The sequence below is a fragment of the Pteropus vampyrus genome, unplaced genomic scaffold (genome assembly GCF_000151845.1).
Source record: "Pteropus vampyrus isolate Shadow unplaced genomic scaffold, Pvam_2.0 Scaffold276, whole genome shotgun sequence".
Classification (NCBI taxonomy): domain Eukaryota; kingdom Metazoa; phylum Chordata; class Mammalia; order Chiroptera; family Pteropodidae; genus Pteropus; species Pteropus vampyrus.
In genome coordinates this window covers 556,778-574,520 of record NW_011889057.1, presented here as the reverse complement: position 1 = coordinate 574,520, position 17,743 = coordinate 556,778, and the positions used below count along the sequence as shown (strand labels likewise).

At 46.5% G+C, this 17,743-nt stretch overlaps 1 protein-coding gene across 13 annotated transcripts in view; it reads right to left on the bottom strand.

Moving 5' to 3' along the window:
• The window catches only part of BAZ2A (bromodomain adjacent to zinc finger domain 2A), a 32,593-nt gene that overhangs the window by 2,897 nt on the left and 11,953 nt on the right, over nt 1–17,743 (bottom strand). For 3 of the 13 annotated variants that reach the window (XM_023520787.1, XM_023520792.1, XM_023520788.1), the window contains 27 exons: nt 15,825–15,962; nt 13,648–14,241; nt 12,619–12,804; nt 11,796–12,014; nt 10,820–11,320; nt 10,616–10,676; nt 9,428–9,536; nt 9,160–9,261; nt 8,780–8,990; nt 7,407–7,507; nt 7,014–7,079; nt 6,601–6,834; nt 6,203–6,457; nt 5,625–5,839; nt 5,246–5,320; nt 4,875–5,055; nt 4,261–4,320; nt 3,917–4,061; nt 2,773–3,401; nt 2,391–2,613; nt 2,118–2,273; nt 1,860–2,011; nt 1,381–1,670; nt 1,160–1,313; nt 924–1,070; nt 302–528; nt 46–189 (listed from right to left, as the gene is read on the bottom strand). In XM_023520787.1, coding sequence (XP_023376555.1) covers nt 46–189; nt 302–528; nt 924–1,070; nt 1,160–1,313; nt 1,381–1,670; nt 1,860–2,011; nt 2,118–2,273; nt 2,391–2,613; nt 2,773–3,401; nt 3,917–4,061; nt 4,261–4,320; nt 4,875–5,055; nt 5,246–5,320; nt 5,625–5,839; nt 6,203–6,457; nt 6,601–6,834; nt 7,014–7,079; nt 7,407–7,507; nt 8,780–8,990; nt 9,160–9,261; nt 9,428–9,536; nt 10,616–10,676; nt 10,820–11,320; nt 11,796–12,014; nt 12,619–12,804; nt 13,648–14,241; nt 15,825–15,960 — 5,573 coding nt within the window. In that variant the 5' untranslated portion in view covers nt 15,961–15,962. Of the gene's footprint in view, nt 1–45; nt 190–301; nt 1,314–1,380; nt 1,671–1,859; nt 2,012–2,117; nt 2,274–2,390; nt 2,614–2,772; nt 3,402–3,916; nt 4,062–4,260; nt 4,321–4,874; nt 5,056–5,245; nt 5,321–5,624; nt 5,840–6,202; nt 6,458–6,600; nt 6,835–7,013; nt 7,080–7,406; nt 7,508–8,779; nt 8,991–9,159; nt 9,262–9,427; nt 9,537–10,615; nt 10,677–10,819; nt 11,321–11,795; nt 12,015–12,618; nt 12,805–13,647; nt 14,242–15,824; nt 15,963–17,743 lie in introns of all 13 variants that reach the window. The other 10 variants (XM_023520797.1, XM_011375647.2, XM_023520795.1 and 7 more) reach the window with 8 other exon arrangements.

Genomic DNA, 17,743 nt, shown 5'->3' with positions numbered 1-17,743 from the left:
AGAGCGGTAACAGAAAAGCTAGGAATGTTGCTGATGTCTACTTACCCTCCCCGGAGCAGCCGCTCCCGCATGGTGGAAAAATCCATAGGGTTTTTGATGATGCGCCGGTACCCACTTACCAAACGTGGGTTCACAGGCTCCAGAAAAGGCCAGGCTGCATCATGGGATTCCATCTCCATCAAGATAATCCTACCATTAAAGGGACAGTGGCTGCATCTCAGGAAGCAAATACACTGACTCCTCCCAGCCCTTTACTCCGGTAAAGGTAGAGCTAGTTGTCCCCAGAATTCATTGAACTCACTCGCAAAATGTGAGATCACTGTGGTGGTTCCGCATGGAGAGTCGCCGCCGCTTTGACGGGGACAGCCCTTCTTCTGAGTGCCGAGGTACTGCTGGGCTTTCTCGGCCCCTCGACAGTACCCGGCGTCGGCGGCCATCCCCCTCTGGGAAGTTTAGCACATAACTACTTTTCCGCTTCTGGCCTCGTTTTGGGAAACCAGACTTCTGAGTGAATTCTCCCTCTACCTGCTGAGGATAGGGAAAAGGTGAGAACAGCAATACCTGGAGATGTACTCTGCTTGCCATTCAGTTCATTACAATCCCTACATGTCAAAGTGTGATTGAGAAGGCTCCAAAATACTTCCATACATAAGCCAGCATGTGAATTTATTCACCAATATGGTAGGTAAAAGGGAAAGTATAACCATTCTCTTTTTATATATGAGAGGAAGAGAGGCTATAGAATTTAAGTCACTTTTCCAAAGACGGACCAGAACCCAGGAACCCAGGTCTCCTAGCACCTAGTCTGGAGCTCTTTCCAGACTGAAGGCCCAGTAAGAAGTGATATTTGTAGGATTGGTGGTAAACGAGATGAGAAAGGAAATCTGGGACTTCTACTCAGAAGTAGGAAAGAGAAACCTTACCTGGGCCAAACACACAGCACAGAACCAATCTCCTTCTGGAACAGCCTCCATCTTGGGCCGATGGCAGTAAATGTGGCAGCCACGGTCACATCCATCACAAAGCAGAAGAAACTCATCGTTGTCACCCTTCCGGCACACTAGACAGGTCTGGACCAAGGTTGCGAGGAGGCAGAGTAAGCCCTCAAGCCTCTGTCTGCCTGGCTCCCCAGCCTTCTCAGGCTCTCCCAGCCTCTTACCACTTTGTTGACGGACTTCTCCCAGGCAATTGACCTCTCCAGCTGGCCCAGGCACAAGCACACCTGGGCTGCACTCCGGCACCGCTCAAGCGTCTGGCGCCAGGCCCGAATGCGAGGGGTGATCTCATATGATCTGGAGGGAGAAAGTGGTGACCTTTGGATGAATAGTAAGATCCCTAAACTTATCTCTTGCCAAGACCAAGAATGGGTAGGTGACTCACATCTCTGTAGTGGTGCACTGGGGGGCACTATTGGGCATGCTGAGCAGGGCCTTCTCTAGCACAACCTCATGAGCAGGCCAGAGGGGTTCCCGTAGGTACCGCCGCTCCACATTCTGCTCCAGGGCAGCCAGTCGCATCACAGCCAGGTCCAGAGGGTTGGTAGTTTCACGTTGGGGGACCAGTCCTTCCCTGCCTCGACCTCTCCAGGTGATATCCTCCTGGGAGTCAGGTAGATGCTCGCAGTAGGCCAAGTCTTCACGAATAGAGTCTGGGCTAGGACATGTCCAGCCCTGCAGATGAGAGACAGGAATAAAAATACTCAGTGTAAAGGAAAAAAATTAAGCACAGAAAAAAAATGTGACCCATTAAGGTCATGGGAGGTCACTTGTGAAAGAGGAATCCCAGGTTTCTCCTAATGGTACAAGAGATTTACCACCCTCCCTTCAACAACCCCCTCCCCAGTACCAGCCCCAGTGTACCCGAATCTGCAGATCAGACAGGATAACTCGCTGTTCCAGCTCCTCTACCCACTGAAGAACAGCCAAGTCTGTCTCATATGTCTTCTCTTTGGGGGACCAGCTCATAATCCCTTCTTGAAAAGCAGGTAGCTGACTGGGCTCAAAGATGGGGTCTGAGAAGACAGGAGGCAGAGAGAAAGGACCATCAGGCTGCTGTTCACAGTAGCAGCCCAATAATTTACCCCGGGCTCTTTAGCTAGGTTAAAATATCTATTTTACCAGTTGAGGGCCGGAGGCAGACTTCTTGTAAGAAGTCCCTGTGCTTATTTAGGTGTTTGTGAAGTGCCTTCTCTCGGATGCCTCGGGGGTGCAGGGCCTTGAGTGTGGCATCTAATGTCTCAGGATCTCGGATCCACCACCAGCCCGAGCACATCTCTGCGAACAGAGTTTATGTATGTGGGGTATGGTGGGAACCAGGTATGATTCACATGGCCCACCTCTGATGACACTACTACCTATACTCTTAACCTATTCTGCCCCAAGGTCACTCACCAGCGGGGACAGGCTGGGCTGTCAGTTGGGTTAGGTAACGCTGCTCCATCTGTTTGAAGAACTTACTGGGGGGTCTCCCTCTCCGTTTTGGCTGTCCCAGTCCTGTGGGACTCTGTGGTGTTTCACCAGGGTCTCCTGCTCGCCTCTTAGGAGTCATTCCCGGCAAGGGGGTGGAAGAGAGTTGCACTGGAGAGCAGGGATTGGCAGCACTGGGTCTACTGACCTGTGCACGAGATGAAACAAGGGGATGAGGGTGTTTCACGTTTATAGGACCCTAATGACTCCCCATCCATTCCCCCAATTTTAGCAACAGCCCACAGCCAGGCAATGGAGCCTGTGGCAAGATGAAGTCAAATGCATACCACTAATTTTGGCTACTTACTGGCTTAGAGTAGACAAGTAGCTGGGGGGAGGGAGTGGGCTGGTCCTCAGAAACTGCAGGGGGTGGTGTAGGGGCAGCATTGCAGGGCATCTGGGCTGAGAAGTTAAACCAGGAGGCTTGAGAAGTAGGATTGGATTCTGCTTCTTCAGGTTCTGGCTCCTCCGGGGGCTGTGATGGAGTTGGGTCCAATTTTCCGGGGCTGCTATCAGGTGTGAGGACTGAGCTACTCAGCAGGGAGCCGTGGCTCTGAGTCTGGCTCAGCCAAGAAAGGAAAGCTGACTGACTGAGGTCATGCTGGCTCTGACCCAGAGACAAAAGGGAGCCTTCTGGCTCGAGGAACCCATTATGGGACTGAGGATAGGGCTGAAGCTGGGGCTGGGGCTGAGTCTCAGGCTGAAGCTGGGCTTGGGGCTGTTCGGACCCCTGACCCCCGACAGGAGATTTAAGGTGCCTAGGTTGCACAGACCCAGGCTTAGTTTTCCGAGGTCGGCCTCGGGCCCGGGCAGGAGTACTGACAGAGGTGCTGGAGCCAGCTAACTCCTTCTTCAGAGAAAAGCGGGCTGGGCTGGGCGCTGGATGGGCTGCCACTTTCAAGAAGTCAGTTTCCTGCTTTATCATATCCTCAGGAACTGTAAAGAGAAGTAAAAAGCTTAAGACTTACACTGATACACAGAGAGAAAGAAAGAGGGTATATAAACACAAGATATATTTTCTTTTTCTCTTGGACTTAATCTCTCTGTTTTGAGATTCCACTGAAACAGCTTATATGACAATGAACACAGTATCTGAGAAAGAAACACTATTCTCCCAAGTAAGCAGCAGCAGCAGCATAAAGCTAACATTTATTGAGAACCAGCTACATGTTAAGCACTATTCTAAGAACGTTAGCTCATTTTGATTCTCTCTACAGCACTATAAAGAAAATATGCTGTAATTATTTTCATTTTACAAATGAAGAAACTGAAGCATACAGCTGGTAAATGGCAGAGCAGGTAGGCAGCAGTTTTACTCCAGTACCCATGCTCTTAACCATTAGGCTATACTGATTCTCATAAAATGAAAGAAGCCTAAGCTGACTAGGCAGAGGAAAAAGAATTGTTTAACTTTTGTTAGGCCTCAATTCAGGCTCCCATGACACACCTACCTAAGCTCCCTTCTGTTCCTTCCACAAAGATACCAGCCAAATAGGGCAACACCCAGTAGCGGCGTCTGTAGCGATCCTGACCCAAGGAGACTGCCCGAAGCATCTGGGATGAGTGAAGCAGCTTTTTACGAAAGAAGAGCTGGCGCTGGGTAGGCAGTGGAAAAGGAAGATGAATAAAAAACACACTTTCAGAGTGACAGTGGTGACTTCATCCAGTATATGGGAGAAGAGCAATGGCTCTCAGCCTTCCCTACAAAACTGACACTATCTGGGCCCAACGCATAAGGTGATCAATTCTCACCCAGCCCAGATCTCCAGCTCCTGAGAGATTAGAAGCACAATACCTTGCTAAGTTTTTCTATCTGGCGCTCTAGCTCCGGGACGCTAGATGCTGTGACATCAACCTGGAGAAGAAACGAGGAGACACCAAGAAAAAGAATTATCAGATTCAATAAAGAGAAATGCAATTGACTTTTGAATAATGAAAGGGTTAAGAGTGCCAACATCCTCTCTCCCCTCCTTTCCACCCCTGTGTAATCAAAACAAACAAACAAACAAAAAAAACCACATATAACTTTTGATTCCCTCTAAAACTAAACTACAGTTGTCTCTCAGTTATCTGTGGGGAATTAGTTCCAGGACACTTTGTGGACACCAAAATGGATGCGCAAATCTCTTATATAAAATGGTGTAGAACAATGCATAGTTAGCCCTCCGCATTGGCAAACTCATAACTGCAAATTGAAAATATGTACTATTTTCGATCCATGGTTGGTTGAATCCACAGATACGAACCCATGGATATGAAGGGCTGACTGTATATTTATTGAAAACGATCTGCATATAAGTGGACCTGCACACTTCAAACCTACGTTGTTCAAGAGTCAACTATTAAAAAAAAATGAGTCAACTATAATCCATTTTCCAACTCCAATTTTTTGTGGTCTGGGGCTAGTACCTCTCCATCTCTTCGACTCCTACGGCCATGGGCAGCTATTGTAGTTTCCTCTTCTTCCTCCTCTTCCATGCCACTAGTCTCCTCCATGATCCGAGAGCTGCGCCTCCGCCCTAGGCCTTCCTCTGGCCCCTGCATCTCTACCTCAGGCCGCCCAGTTCGCTTGGCCAGAGCAGTTTTCAGTCTTGAAATAGAGATCAGAGAAACTTGGTGAGGAAAGTGATACTGCCACAAAAGGAACACCTGGAATCTAAGCCATCCTGAGCCCTGGGGCAAGGTCCCAACGCCAGAGGAGGGACTAAGAGCATCAAATTCCAGACAATGCTTCACCCTTTCCCCCTTTTTCTAGGCCCTACCCTCTGACCTGTCCCTACCTCCGGAGCCGGCCTTCAACAATCCACTTGTTTTTCCTGTAGCTGGACATACTCTCCAGAGTCTTGTCAATCTCACTGCAGGGGAATAGTGAATGGGATTTTGAGGTAGAAGTGGCAGCACACACAAAAAAGAAAGGAGGCTCAAGGGTAAAGGGGCTACAGCTGAACAGGAAGTTTCAGCCTAGAGCCTAGATTGCATGAATGGCAAAGGAAGGCTTGGGTTGTCCCAGGTAAGGCACTAAGATTCAGTCCCAAGTCACTCCAGCGTCTCCAGAGGAGGGCAGTGGACATACATCACCCAGGACTCTGGATGGCTAAACCCAACCCCATCCCATTCTGACCAAGGCATACAATAACCATCCCCACCCCTGCCCCTCACTTAATGATGAGGGTGGAGCCGTTGAGCTCGTGTACAAGGAAGGCCAGGACAGCAGCTTTCTGTTGGGGTGGTTGGGCCTGAAAAGGCTGGGTGCGCAGGCTGTCACAGAGGACTGGCTCCACTCCATATGCCATGAGGAAGCAGCGCAGGATTTCAGATACATTGTCTCTTGTCAGTGGGATCTCCGACACCTTCTCCCCCAAGATCTTTAAAGACTGTTTGGAGGAGAGCATAATGGGAATTAAGAGAGAAAGAGGAATAACTCAAGTTGTGTGAATCTGGAACAAGAAAATACAGGAGAGAACTATGGAGTTAACACAGAAAAAGAAAAGTTGGCTAGGATAAGATGAGCAAAGACAAAGGAATGGTGCAAAATAAAGGAGAATGAGTAAAATAAGCAGAGGGAAGTCATAAAAAAAGAAACAAGGGAAAGATATAAGAAAAACAGAAATTATATCTCCACTGGTCCTTTCACTTAAGGGAGGGGCTTTCATGTGTCTAACTTAAAGAGAAAGTAAAGCTGAGACAAAGCACTGGATCCTGGGCCCTCCCAACCTGCCTAGGAAAGGACCTCTCACCTGACAGTAGGAAGGCAAGCCAGGATCATAGAGAGCAGCCTTCAGAAGCCGCACCAGCAGATCTTGCACCTCGCCCAAGCTGTCGCCTTGACACAGGAGGCCCTCCTGCAGGACCCCTAGGCTAGGTACATCTTTGGCAGGGTCAAAGCCTAGCACCTTGCCGAAGCTGTGCAGGAACTCCACAATGGTCAAGCAGTCTGAGAAGGCTCCACTAGGCAGGATCAGACCAGGGATGCGTGAGAAGTCAGGCAGCGGCTGTAAGGATAAAAATGGTAGGGGGTTCTCTCAAACAGATCGGAAGGTAACAGTTTGGATATCTAGGAGGTTCTTACTTTAATGGAAGTATCTTCACAACTGGCCCCTCCAGGACCCAGGACCTGTTCTCCTCCCCTCGCTACCTGATGGTCAGTCAGACACATATCCTCTGTGGGCTTCTTCATCTCCTCCAAGATCATCTGCTGCCTCTGCCGCTCCTCCAAGCGCCTTTGTGTGGCCAGTGTTTTATCTGCTTTACAGGCTGGCTTGGCTTTGGCCACCTCCTCCTTTTCCTTCATTTTCACCTTCTCTTTCTTCTCCCTCTTGACTTTTTCCTTCAGTTTTTCCTGCTTTGTCTTTACCTTCTCTTTCTCAGCCTAACCACCCGAGAGAGAGGAACCAAGAGTGACAAAAAGATTCCAGTCACCACCCTTCCCTGGTCCTCATTCTCTCTACCTCAGAGCCCAGAAATATGACCATAACAAAAAGACGAATGCACATGTCTTGCAAAATGTTTGGTGACTTCAAAGTTATACTTGTGTGTACGTGCACCTACCTTGGATTTCTTCTTAGCTTCCTTCTGCTTTAAGCTCTTGGTCTCTTGTTTCCGCTTGCTTCTGGCCTGTAAACCATAAGGGAAGTCATTTCTCCTCAACCTCTGAAAGCATCTCTGCTTGGGCTAGGATTAAAAAAAAAAAAGGGTTCTGGGGAGGAGAGGTGAGGGATGGAATAAGGGTTTGGCAATGGATCAATTCTCTCACCCTGGAGATGCTCATATTATTCTTGAACAAGCCCAATTCTCTAAATCAAGCCGCCCCCCAAATTTCAGGTAACAAAGGTATGCTGCTACATGGAGGGTGGCACAGATGTAGGAAAAGAAAAAAAAAAAAAAACGGAGCAGGTGGTAGGAAAAGTTAACCCACTATGTGATCTCTCTGATGTCCCTCACCTGTCCTTGGGTAGTAGTCTGACACTCTCCACGTTGTACCTTTTGCTTCATCTTCTTCTTGATTTTACTCATCTTTGCTTTAACTTCCTCATTCAGCGTTTCTATGAGGGCAGAAACAAAAAAACAAAGAGTGAGGCATGTAGATCAAACTCCAGCATCTACAACAACACAAGCCTGTTACGAAGCTGGCTTCTCAAGCAACTCCTTGGAGAATCTAGAACTGTTTTATTTAAGTATACAAAATTAAATGTTAGGGATGTAGGGGGAAATGTAGGAGAGGTGTACCTGCTATGGGGACAGCACAAAGAACTCAAATGGGTCTCCTGCCCAGAAGTACCAGTCCCTGTACTACTTTAGAAGGAGTCCTAAAGACCATGACGACAGAGTAGTCTCATAACCTACATATCTCCCAGGCTACCTGACAAGTGCAGTAACCCACAGATTGATTTTTAGAGCAGAGAAAGGAAACAGAAAACCTAACTGCCATGGAAAGAAGGCAGTCTCCAGAGTTGGAAGCACTGATTAACCAAGAATGTGCCAGAAAGAAAGGAACCAGATAATGCGCATCGCAGTGGAATCAGATCAACACTGACATATAACTGTTGTTTATGATCAGCTCTTATGTCTTGCTCCACAAAAAAATCTGAATTTTTTCCCCCTTTGGAAGACTGAATATTGAAGTGTGATCCTGCAAACAACAGTGTTTTAGAATTGATGCTTTTGCTATTAGTACCTATTCTATTCTGGCAAGGAAACCCTTCCCTCACATCTGTGTAGCAACTCTCTAAGTTAGATATTATCTGCAAATAAACCAATATAAGCTCCTATTAAAATATAAGTGACTTGCTCTAGGTTATACAGTCAGAATCTGGCAGAGCAGAAGATTCCAAATTTTTTCAGATACTTCATACTGTATCAGTGTAAATGCAATATTTACTAAAAAATTAGACATTCCCTACCTGTCTATCCCACTAAAACAGTGCAAATTATCTTTTGGAATCAGATATGAATGCTGAACCTCTGTGATAGTGGCAATGAGTAAAGTAAGAGTGTACAACCAAAACCAGCAAGACAAGTAAGGAGCTGAAAGATGGTAAGAAAGGACAAGAAAGTCCTCTTCTCTCACAACTGTATCTGGGGACTGCCTAAGGCTCCATTACTAAGAGCGAATCAAGGAAGAAACCAGTTGTTAAAGAAGTACCACAAGCGCTGGGACCCTGATGCTGCTTTCCAGGGAGGGAAAGGTGATTCAGATTCATTCTGTCCAGACTATGTCAGTCATGCTCCTGGGAAACCCAGCCATCAAGAACTCATCAACATTTCAGATACCTCACAGAGCAAGCAGAATCTCAAAATAAGAAGCACCACTGTACCTTGGGCCTCCAGTTTCTTTAGGAGGCGGCTGTCTGTCTTATTCAACAGTTCAGTAATTTTGACCTTGGGTGGCCGACCTCGGCCCCGTTTCACCTTGGGAATTTCCTTGGTCTTGGCCTTCTCAGTGTTTCGAGGCCGGCCCCGTTTCCCAGTAATTGCCTGAATCCTGGATGGGATCTCCTCTGCTGACAGTTGTACCCACTGCAAGCCCTAAGGTCATGAGGAAGACTTTGTTATAATGAGAGGGAGTGTGTGCGAGCTACCCAGCTCTCTGAACCATTCAATGCCCCAGAACCTCCAAACCCCACAAGAGGCAGCTGCAGCTTATTCACCAACCCTTTCTCAGTGATAAAAGCATATTTAACCCTTGGATCTGCACCTCTGGTGTGTCCCTCTCTTCAAAGAAATCGCCAACAGGCATACGGGGACTGAAGCTGAAGTGCTCACGGCGGACATGGTGCACCACATTGCGGCTCAGGTACTAAGAGGAGAAAAAGTGGCATTAATGTAGTCACAGCCCTACCTTGCCTTTGGCCAGCAATAATAGCACAAGAACAGGTCTCTGAGTACACAAAACTAGCTTGCTGCCACTAGGCCCAAGAAAGGAGTCTGTGTTTCCCTAAAAAAGCCCATGAAAGCTACATTACCTTGATCACTTCTGGGAACTGTTTCATTCTCTTCCCACAAGGGCCGTAATACCACGTCTCCCCCTGCCATCGATGGCTGCCCTTCTTGATGCGTACCTCTCTCCGCCACCTGCCAGAGAAGCACACGGGCCCTGCCACCAGGTCACACCCCTACCCACTCTCAAGCCACCCAGAAGCCAAGCCTGCTGAGCAAATGACCCTCCCCATTCTCTCACTAGAACTGCATGTAGATGCAAATGCAGCATGAGATATAAGCTTGGCTAGAAGGCAGGTGAGCTCCAAAAACCTTTCAGGGCCTCAGGAGAAAGCAATACATCAAACTGTTTAAGTGTGGAAAAGACCTCCACCCTTCCCTTTACAAAGTCAATGATTTGAGCAGCCAGAAAATCCCGTCACTGATGCCATTCAGGGCAATTACTGGGTTGCCAATAGAGGATGAGGACCTAAGGGAATAAAGGCAGAAATGACAAAGGGTGGGGAGGCAAGAAGAGTGAACTCACTGCTGACTCCATGAAACAACTCCACAGGCCAGAGTTTAGTAAGGAACTCTGTTCTGAGCAACAGATTATTATAAGACTAAGCCTTATCTTTCTCTGAAAATTTTAAGCAGAACTCAAACTTGGTGACCACTAGCAGCCTACAGGGGTAGGGGTGGGGAAGATTAGGAAAGCATTTATTTTTATTTTTATTTTTATTTTTAGGAAAGTACTTATTCTTCAAGGCCCTTGGTGTCAGTTGGCTTGTTCATTCTCATTCTGGTCAGGTACAGTTCTTGCCCTTACCTCACCAAAGAGCATTAAAAAAAAAAAAATCCAACTCATTGGGACTCAGTCACCCCATTCACTGCTATTCCTTCTCTAAGCATATAGGAAAAGTAAGTTAATTTGGATATCTGAGCCCTCGGGTCCTGGCTGGGTTTGGGAAAGATAACAGCTGTAACCCCCTGAGCAAAAAACTGAGTGGCCATGAAATGAGGGAAGAATAGATGAGGGGAGGCAGACCCTGAGAGAATAAGTAGGAAAGCCTAGGAATCTCAGAAGAAACAATTATCATTGCAAATAACTGGCTTAATCTATTCTTGTTTAGCCCACTCCTCCCCATCTCAGAAGACAAGAGCTCCCTTCCCTTCTTCCTAGTCATTCATTATATTTCTCAAGGCCAATGCATGTAGAAAATTAGAGCATTTACCCATGTTGGAGGGGAAGACGAACTTCTTCTGCAGTAGCAATTCGTCTCCTCAGGACATCACCTTGGGAGAAAAATAGGGGATACTCAAGTTAAGAGTTCAACAGACTATTGAAACAAGAGGTCAACAGGGAAGGGTTAAATACCACACAGGACAGAAACTTCTCCAGGTACCAGCTAGGGGTGGAACAGAATCTGCATACTCACCACCACCAGAAGTAGTGACTCCTTCTCCAGTGATCTCTTCCAGGTCAGCAGTAGTTTCGGGGAAGTTGCTGACATCTTTATCTGCTGGGGAGGCTGTTGGGAAGACAGATGCAGGGGAAGCTGCAGAGGACGCTTTTGGAGAGGTCACAGGGGAGGCCGTCAAGGAGACTTCTGAAGAGACTGGTGGGAGGGCTGCTGAAGAAGCTGGAGAGACTGTTGGGAAGGCTGCCGGGGAGACGACTGAAGAGATTTCTGGAGAGGCTGCTGGAGAAACCGCTGGGGAGACTTCTGGAGAGATTTCTGGGGAGGCTGCTGCAGAAACTGCCGGGGAGACTGCTGGGGAGGCTGTTGGCGAGACTGCTGGTGAGGTTGCTGGATGTAACTGAATAGTGGATGACTGGTCTGAGGCTGGCTGGGTTAGAGGTGGTGAGAAGTCTGAAGCTTGAGTCTCCATTTCTTCCTGTTCTGTATCACTACCATTATTCAGGTCAAAGCTGTTATCTAGAATCCAAAGGGACAGGATGGGTAAAGGAAAAATGGTGTCATATAAAATGAGAGAATCTACTCACTCTAACCTGGACTAAGCTAAACAGGGTTCCTTCAAGGGCTTTTCTCTAGGGTTAGTAAAAGACAAGTAGCCCACTGGCTGTCCTCCCCAACCATTCATGAACATTAAAGGCAAAGCTGCTGCTGCTGTCATTGTGTGAAGAAATACCTTTTACCTGGAGCCAGTAAAGCCTCTGGCCTCCTTTTTCCTGCAAGCTCCAAGTCTTACAAGTTCTTTAGGGCACAGAGGAGTCAGAGTGTAGCCTGTGCCTTCTTAGTTCTACCACACACTATCCCATAAGCCCCTCATCCCCCAGCAAGATGCTCTCACAGATTTCCCACCTCAAAGGCCCTGACTCTGACTATGGGATTTGTTCTCTCACCTTTTCCCAGGTCAAGGACTTTCTTTGTCCTACCCCTCCTCACTTACCTTGCAGGACAGACTCCCCAAGGACGGGCGGAGAGGTGGGGTTGGCAAAGATAGAGGCTGAAGTTTGACTATCATCTGCCAGGAGACTGAAGGCAGTGGCATTATTGAGAGAAGGGCAATCGAGGGCAGAGATCACAGGGCTGTCCTCCAGAGGCAGTTTGTCCTCTGCACCCATCAGTTCCGTGTCATCTATACCATATAGTCCTCCACTCACTGGCTCTTCAGGGGGTGGAAAAATCAGAAAGCAAGATTCAAAATATTTATCTGAATATATCCAATTCTAGTTGCCACAGTGTGAAGGTTCTTTCTAATATTAAATTAGGGAAATTTAACAGGCCTCTCCCTGAAAGCGTAGTCACCAAGCTATAGGAATTGTAAAAGTTTCAAGTGGAAATGAAAGGAAAAGCACTGGCCCTATAATAACCCACAGACCAGCATAAAATTCTAGAATCTATCATAAATAGGCCTTTCTTATATTTCAGTTAGGTAAAAGGTAATTGTTCATTGGCCAATGTCTTCTTTCTAGTTAGTGAGAACCCAAATAGCCCAACTGTGTGGTAATAAGTCCCTATCCAGTGAATTATTAAAGCCCAGGGCTCTTGGCCAAAAGGAACACTGGGAGAGAACCTGGGAAATGAACCAATTCAGCTTAGAGTTGGCTCAGTCAGGCCAGTGGCATGAGACTGGTCTGCCAAAGGATTATCTGGAGGACTCAATGCCCCAGATTCTCAAATTCTTTCCCTGGTTTACAAACTCTTCCAGGCAGTAGAAGTTTGCTATCCTCTGCATGTATGAGTTGACGGGAGCCAGCCTCTGAGCCTACCTGGTGCCAGGGTGTTAAATGGCTCCAGAGAGACTTCACTGAGTATTGGAGTGTCTTCCAGTTGATCAGGAAGATGTGAAGGATCATCTAAGCAGCTCACTGTGGGGTCAGGAACCAAGACTGAGACTTCTTGGTGTAATGACTCCACAGAAGGTATGGAGCCATTGTAGCCACACATCTTCAGTTCTAGAAAATACCCAGAGAGGGCAAAAGTCAAAATCAGTGGCTTTACCTGTTTCGTTTAGTTATAGTAGGCAGTCACATCTTTGCTAGAGATAGTTCTATGTTGGGTACTAAACATATCAAGATAATGCAAGTGAACAGAGATGTATTAGTAAAATCCTACAGCAGGTAAAGAGAGAGGAAAGGAATGTGGGGTCTGAGACAAGAACGCCATCATGTTCCCAGCTATTTCCCCATTTCAGTGGGAACAGGCAGTAATCAGAGACAACATCCTGTGATTTTACAGGGTGGACACCCTTGGACTTGGAATCAATAGTAAACTTGTTGTTTATTTTGAGAGAAAAGATGAGAGGAATGGTCACACGTACCAATGCAAACGACAACAGAAAAAGGAAACCGTGAGTAGACAAGCAATGGTATGCTTTGCCTGCCTCTTTCCCTCAAGTACCAATCACTATTAGAGCTCAGCCCACTTTAGCAGCCAGTCTGGTCCTGTGATAATCAAGTCAAATTGGCCTCAGTGCCCCCTGCTATTGCCCCAGTCTCTTTTTATATTTTAGAAGAAGACTTTCTGATGCAGGGTGTCTGTTGGGGCTGTTTTGGGCTCGCCCACCTGCCCTCTCCAGGCCAGCAGCTCTGCATGAGCTTGAAATAATTTGCACTCCCACTCTCGAGCTGGTGCTGCTGCCACAAAAACACCAGCCACTTGGCTCTGCTAATCACCAACATGCAAATCAGCCTCCACTGCAGAGAGCTGGAAAGACAAGTTTTCCTCACCTCAAAAAGCCACTGCCCCACAGCCCCATTTTCCTTCTCCCAACCCAACTCACAGACCCACGGTTATACCTGGCTGCTCTTCTTCCAGCTCCAGGCTGCCTACCAAGCCAGTGCCATTCTCTGCCACAACTGAGGTCAGCTCCTTTTCTGCCGCCTCATCAGGATGGATACCACCGCCTACCTCCTGGGAGGGTGCAAAGGTCTGGATGCTGGATCCCAACATGGGAGAAGTCTGTGGGGAGGTGAAAAAACTAGGGGGTCCATTGGGCATCACCTCAAAATTCTGGTCAGGAAAGGAATCATACAGTTCCTGTGAGTCGAAGTTAAGCCCCATGGGACTCTGGGTACCGTTGGCCCAGAACTCTTGGCTCCCAGCCCGAAGGTTAGTGTTGTGACTTGGCGATGAAGGTTGTCGGCTGCCCCCAAGAATGCCGTTGAGTGGGTATTGTCCCCCCGAGAACTGGGAGAGAAGGGGTGGGTCCTTGAGGTTGCTGCCAGTATTGGCAGATGGGTACTGTGAGTAGTTCCAGAGACAGTCGTAGGCCACGTTGGGGTGATGGAGGTGTGAAGTGCTGGAGGAGTGGGGAGCAGAGTTCAAAATCCCTGAAGTAGTAGTGTGAGATACAGTAGATAAGCCATTAACATTCACATCCCCATTCAAACCTGGTAGAGAGGGAGGGAAAAGGGTCAGTTACAGGTACGTACGCAAGTAACTCTACCAACTCTACCAAAGGAACAGTACTAACTAGAAAAAGGGAAGGTAAACGGGAGAGGGATTGCCCCTCTGCTTTATTTATAGCTTTTTGGTCTCCAGGGAACACCCAACCCAGATGCTCCTGGATGTAAGCTTAGCAACTGCTGCTGAAGGCTGCTGAGTAGGGGGCTGGGGAACTCTCCTGGTCTACCACACGAGCAACATATAGAGAGCTGGCTACTGATGTTCATAGACTTGTTTTGTCTTTTTTCTTTGTTTTAAATGAAGCTGTTTGCAAATTCCGTACAGTGACTCCCATACTTCCCCATTCTTATTCCCTAGAGGAATTCTTCCTTTGAGGTAGCAAGACTGAATTCTCCAGGCCCCCCCTTCTCTCCAGGGCCTATTTGGTCCCACAGTGGCATCTGAAGGGACAGCCTCTACCTCACTGGCACATGCAGATCCAGCACTCTGTGCTGGGCTAAGAATAGAATTTGCTGTCACACAGCAGCAAGATACTGGATCAGAATGCTGGACTTCCCCATAGGCACTGGAGAGTAATATGCAGGGAGAAAAATCTCTGCACAATCAGTACTGTAGACTTTAGTTCTCAACACCAATGGCAACCTCTAGACTGAAGGACAATCAAATGAAAGAAACTAAGATATAAGAAAGCTGGCATGGGGGGTCCTCTTCCAGCGAAATAGAGGAGCTTCTATCTATCTGTAACCCATTTGTGGAGGATAGGAGGTAAAGGTGGGTAGTATAAGCCTGTGGCAGTATTTTTCTGCTGCAAGGAACAAGAAAATCACTTGGGCTTTTCTCTGCTTCCAAGCAAAGTACCTGAAACGCAGGCAAGATTAAAGAGGTACTTGGCAGAGCCATGGTACAGAGCAACTGATAAGCCAAATCCAGAAAAAGACCTGATCTTGGCAGTAACACCTCCATCTGGAATTATAGATATTTCTCTTTGGGGAACTAGGTAACCATTAAAATTCTCCCTGTTCCTACCTTCATGCTCAAAGGACAGGAGGTGGCACAGGCACTTCAAGCATCTGCTCTCTTTTCTATTGCACAAACTAAAGGCAAACACATCCCAACCTTCACCCAACCCCTCCACCCCCAGTCGTGGGGTGGCTTCTCCAGCCTCTAAAAACAGCTTTTCAGAGGGCTGGCCCTTTATCTCTCTTTCTCTCTCATGGGTTCAACCTGGTTACCAGAAGCCATAGCCACCTCACCACTCTCTGGCAGTAGCCAAGGGACAGAGCTGACAGAAGAGCAGGCTAAGATGAAAAAGCTAGTATGTTTTTCTAATCCCTTCCAACTTTAACACAAAACTAAGTGTTGCTTCCATAAACCCCTCGAATTTGTTCTTAGAAGATTGATTTCTTTCCAACAGCTGGAGTTCTGAGGATTCGCCTCCTCCCTCCCCACCTGGCACAGAGCTATTGTGAAGTAGCTATCCCAGAGAGATGCCAAATCTTGTCCCAGTAACCTGCTCTAAAGGAAAGATGCCCACTCCCTCCCCAGGCCATGTGGCCCTCACACTCACTTTTCCCTTGCTGGGGGAAGTTCATGGGAGACCCGTTAGTGTAGAGGCCCTCCCCTGAGGAGGGAGAGGGTTTCAGTCCTGAGGCAGCAGGTGCAGGGGGAAGGCCAGTAAAGTTAAAATGGTCGTTTGCCTCCATTTCTGCAGGAGGGGAGAGAGAGGGGAAAAAAATACTGGCGGTTAAACAAGGTTATGTCACCTGAAATTTTCTAGAAGGAATGCCCCCCTCCCCTCTATCTACTTACCCTTCTCCTATCTAAGTACTAGGAGGAGGGTGGAGGATGGAAAAGAGGAAGAAATAAATAGACTCCTAACCTGGACAATGACCCTATAGAAATAGTCTTTTAAAGTCAGCCTTGTAGAAATAGAGTTAGTAAGAAAAACCAAGTACAAGCCTGCAGGAGTCTTCCCCCTATGAGCCCCACCCTCTTAACTCCCAGCCTAAGTTACCCCTCTATGTTACATTCTCCATTCTTTTTTTTTTCCCCCTTTAAGGTAAGGCTGGAGTCCCAAAGAAAGTTCTCAAAGCCATCTTTTGACAGGAAGCCAAAGAAATGGGGGTATGGAGGAAAAAGCATATTTGATATATATCCTATTTTGTATTATTATTATACTTGAGTTAAACAATTCCCACATTATTCTATCCATAGCCCTGGACACCTGAAGAAGATAACATTCTTGCTTTCGTAAAGAGGGTTGAAAAGGAGAATACATTTCAGGAAAGGTGACCATAACGGCAAAACCCAAATCATTTGGCAACACTTCTATTCCTTTGCTATAGTAAATACCATTCTCTCCAAAAATACATCTCAGAGAAGTGTCAGAGGTGAAAAACTGACTGAGTGTCCCAAGGAATATTATTCTGTTGTGTCTACTGTGATTACTTCCTAATGTTTTGGTTTTGTGACTTAAATGTAAAAGGTCATAGAGAGAAATAGCTGGATATTTATATTTATAAAGTTCAGTGGCTCACTGGGAGATATTAGGGTTAAAAAAGCTTTTCAACTTCTCCTGAATATGAGGTGGTAAACTACTAGGAATGATAAGTGAAGCCTTTGATTAGAATAAATTTATCTTTGAAAGAGAGAAGACGGAAGAAAGATAGGAAGCAGAGGCCAGAATTATTGGTTAAGTCTGACACGTCAGATACTTATGATATACTGGTGTGTACTAATTTGATATGTGAAAGACATAATCTATCTTGATAAAGAAAAAGCAACTTCTTGGGTTACTATGTATTTAAAAGGGCAAAAGAATTCAGGTAGAAAGATTTATTAAGCTCTCAAGATGAGGTAATAAGCTGACCCAGTGATGTTTTAAATATGCTGTTTTTCAAAAGAACCAGAAGCTTTTTAAAGAATGAATAAATTGGTTAAGAACATGTACAACCACTGCCCAAAGTTTGCAAGAGTCATGCTGCTGAGTATGCTAGATAATGCAAATTAGACATCAGTAGGTAACATGTGAATTTAACATAATTCTGAGCATGAAATTATGAACCTCGCATAGTATACAGCATGATAGCTCTAGGGCTTTCCAGGCTAAATATCATAATTATATCTATATTCATCAACTTTAACTGAAATTTTTTTAAAAATAAAAAATAAAAGCAATTTGTATTTTGTTGATTTAAGGGGAATAATTTTTTAGGATTGACTTATTTCCCCATCTTCACTCTAAAATAAGCAGCAAACCTAAACCTGCAATGCATCAATGAAGAAACTGGGTATCTCTAGAGAAAGACCTCAGGGTCCCCTATGATTTCCCTATAGTTAAGGGTCACTCTTCGGAAGTAAGGAATCTAAAAAAATAAGCATCATGAGATTAGTGATCCTTCTGAATGAAGGACATCAAGGAAGAAAGTTCATTCCCCAATTCTCTAGGTTAGGTTCTTCCAAAGTTTACACCACAGAGCAAAGAGG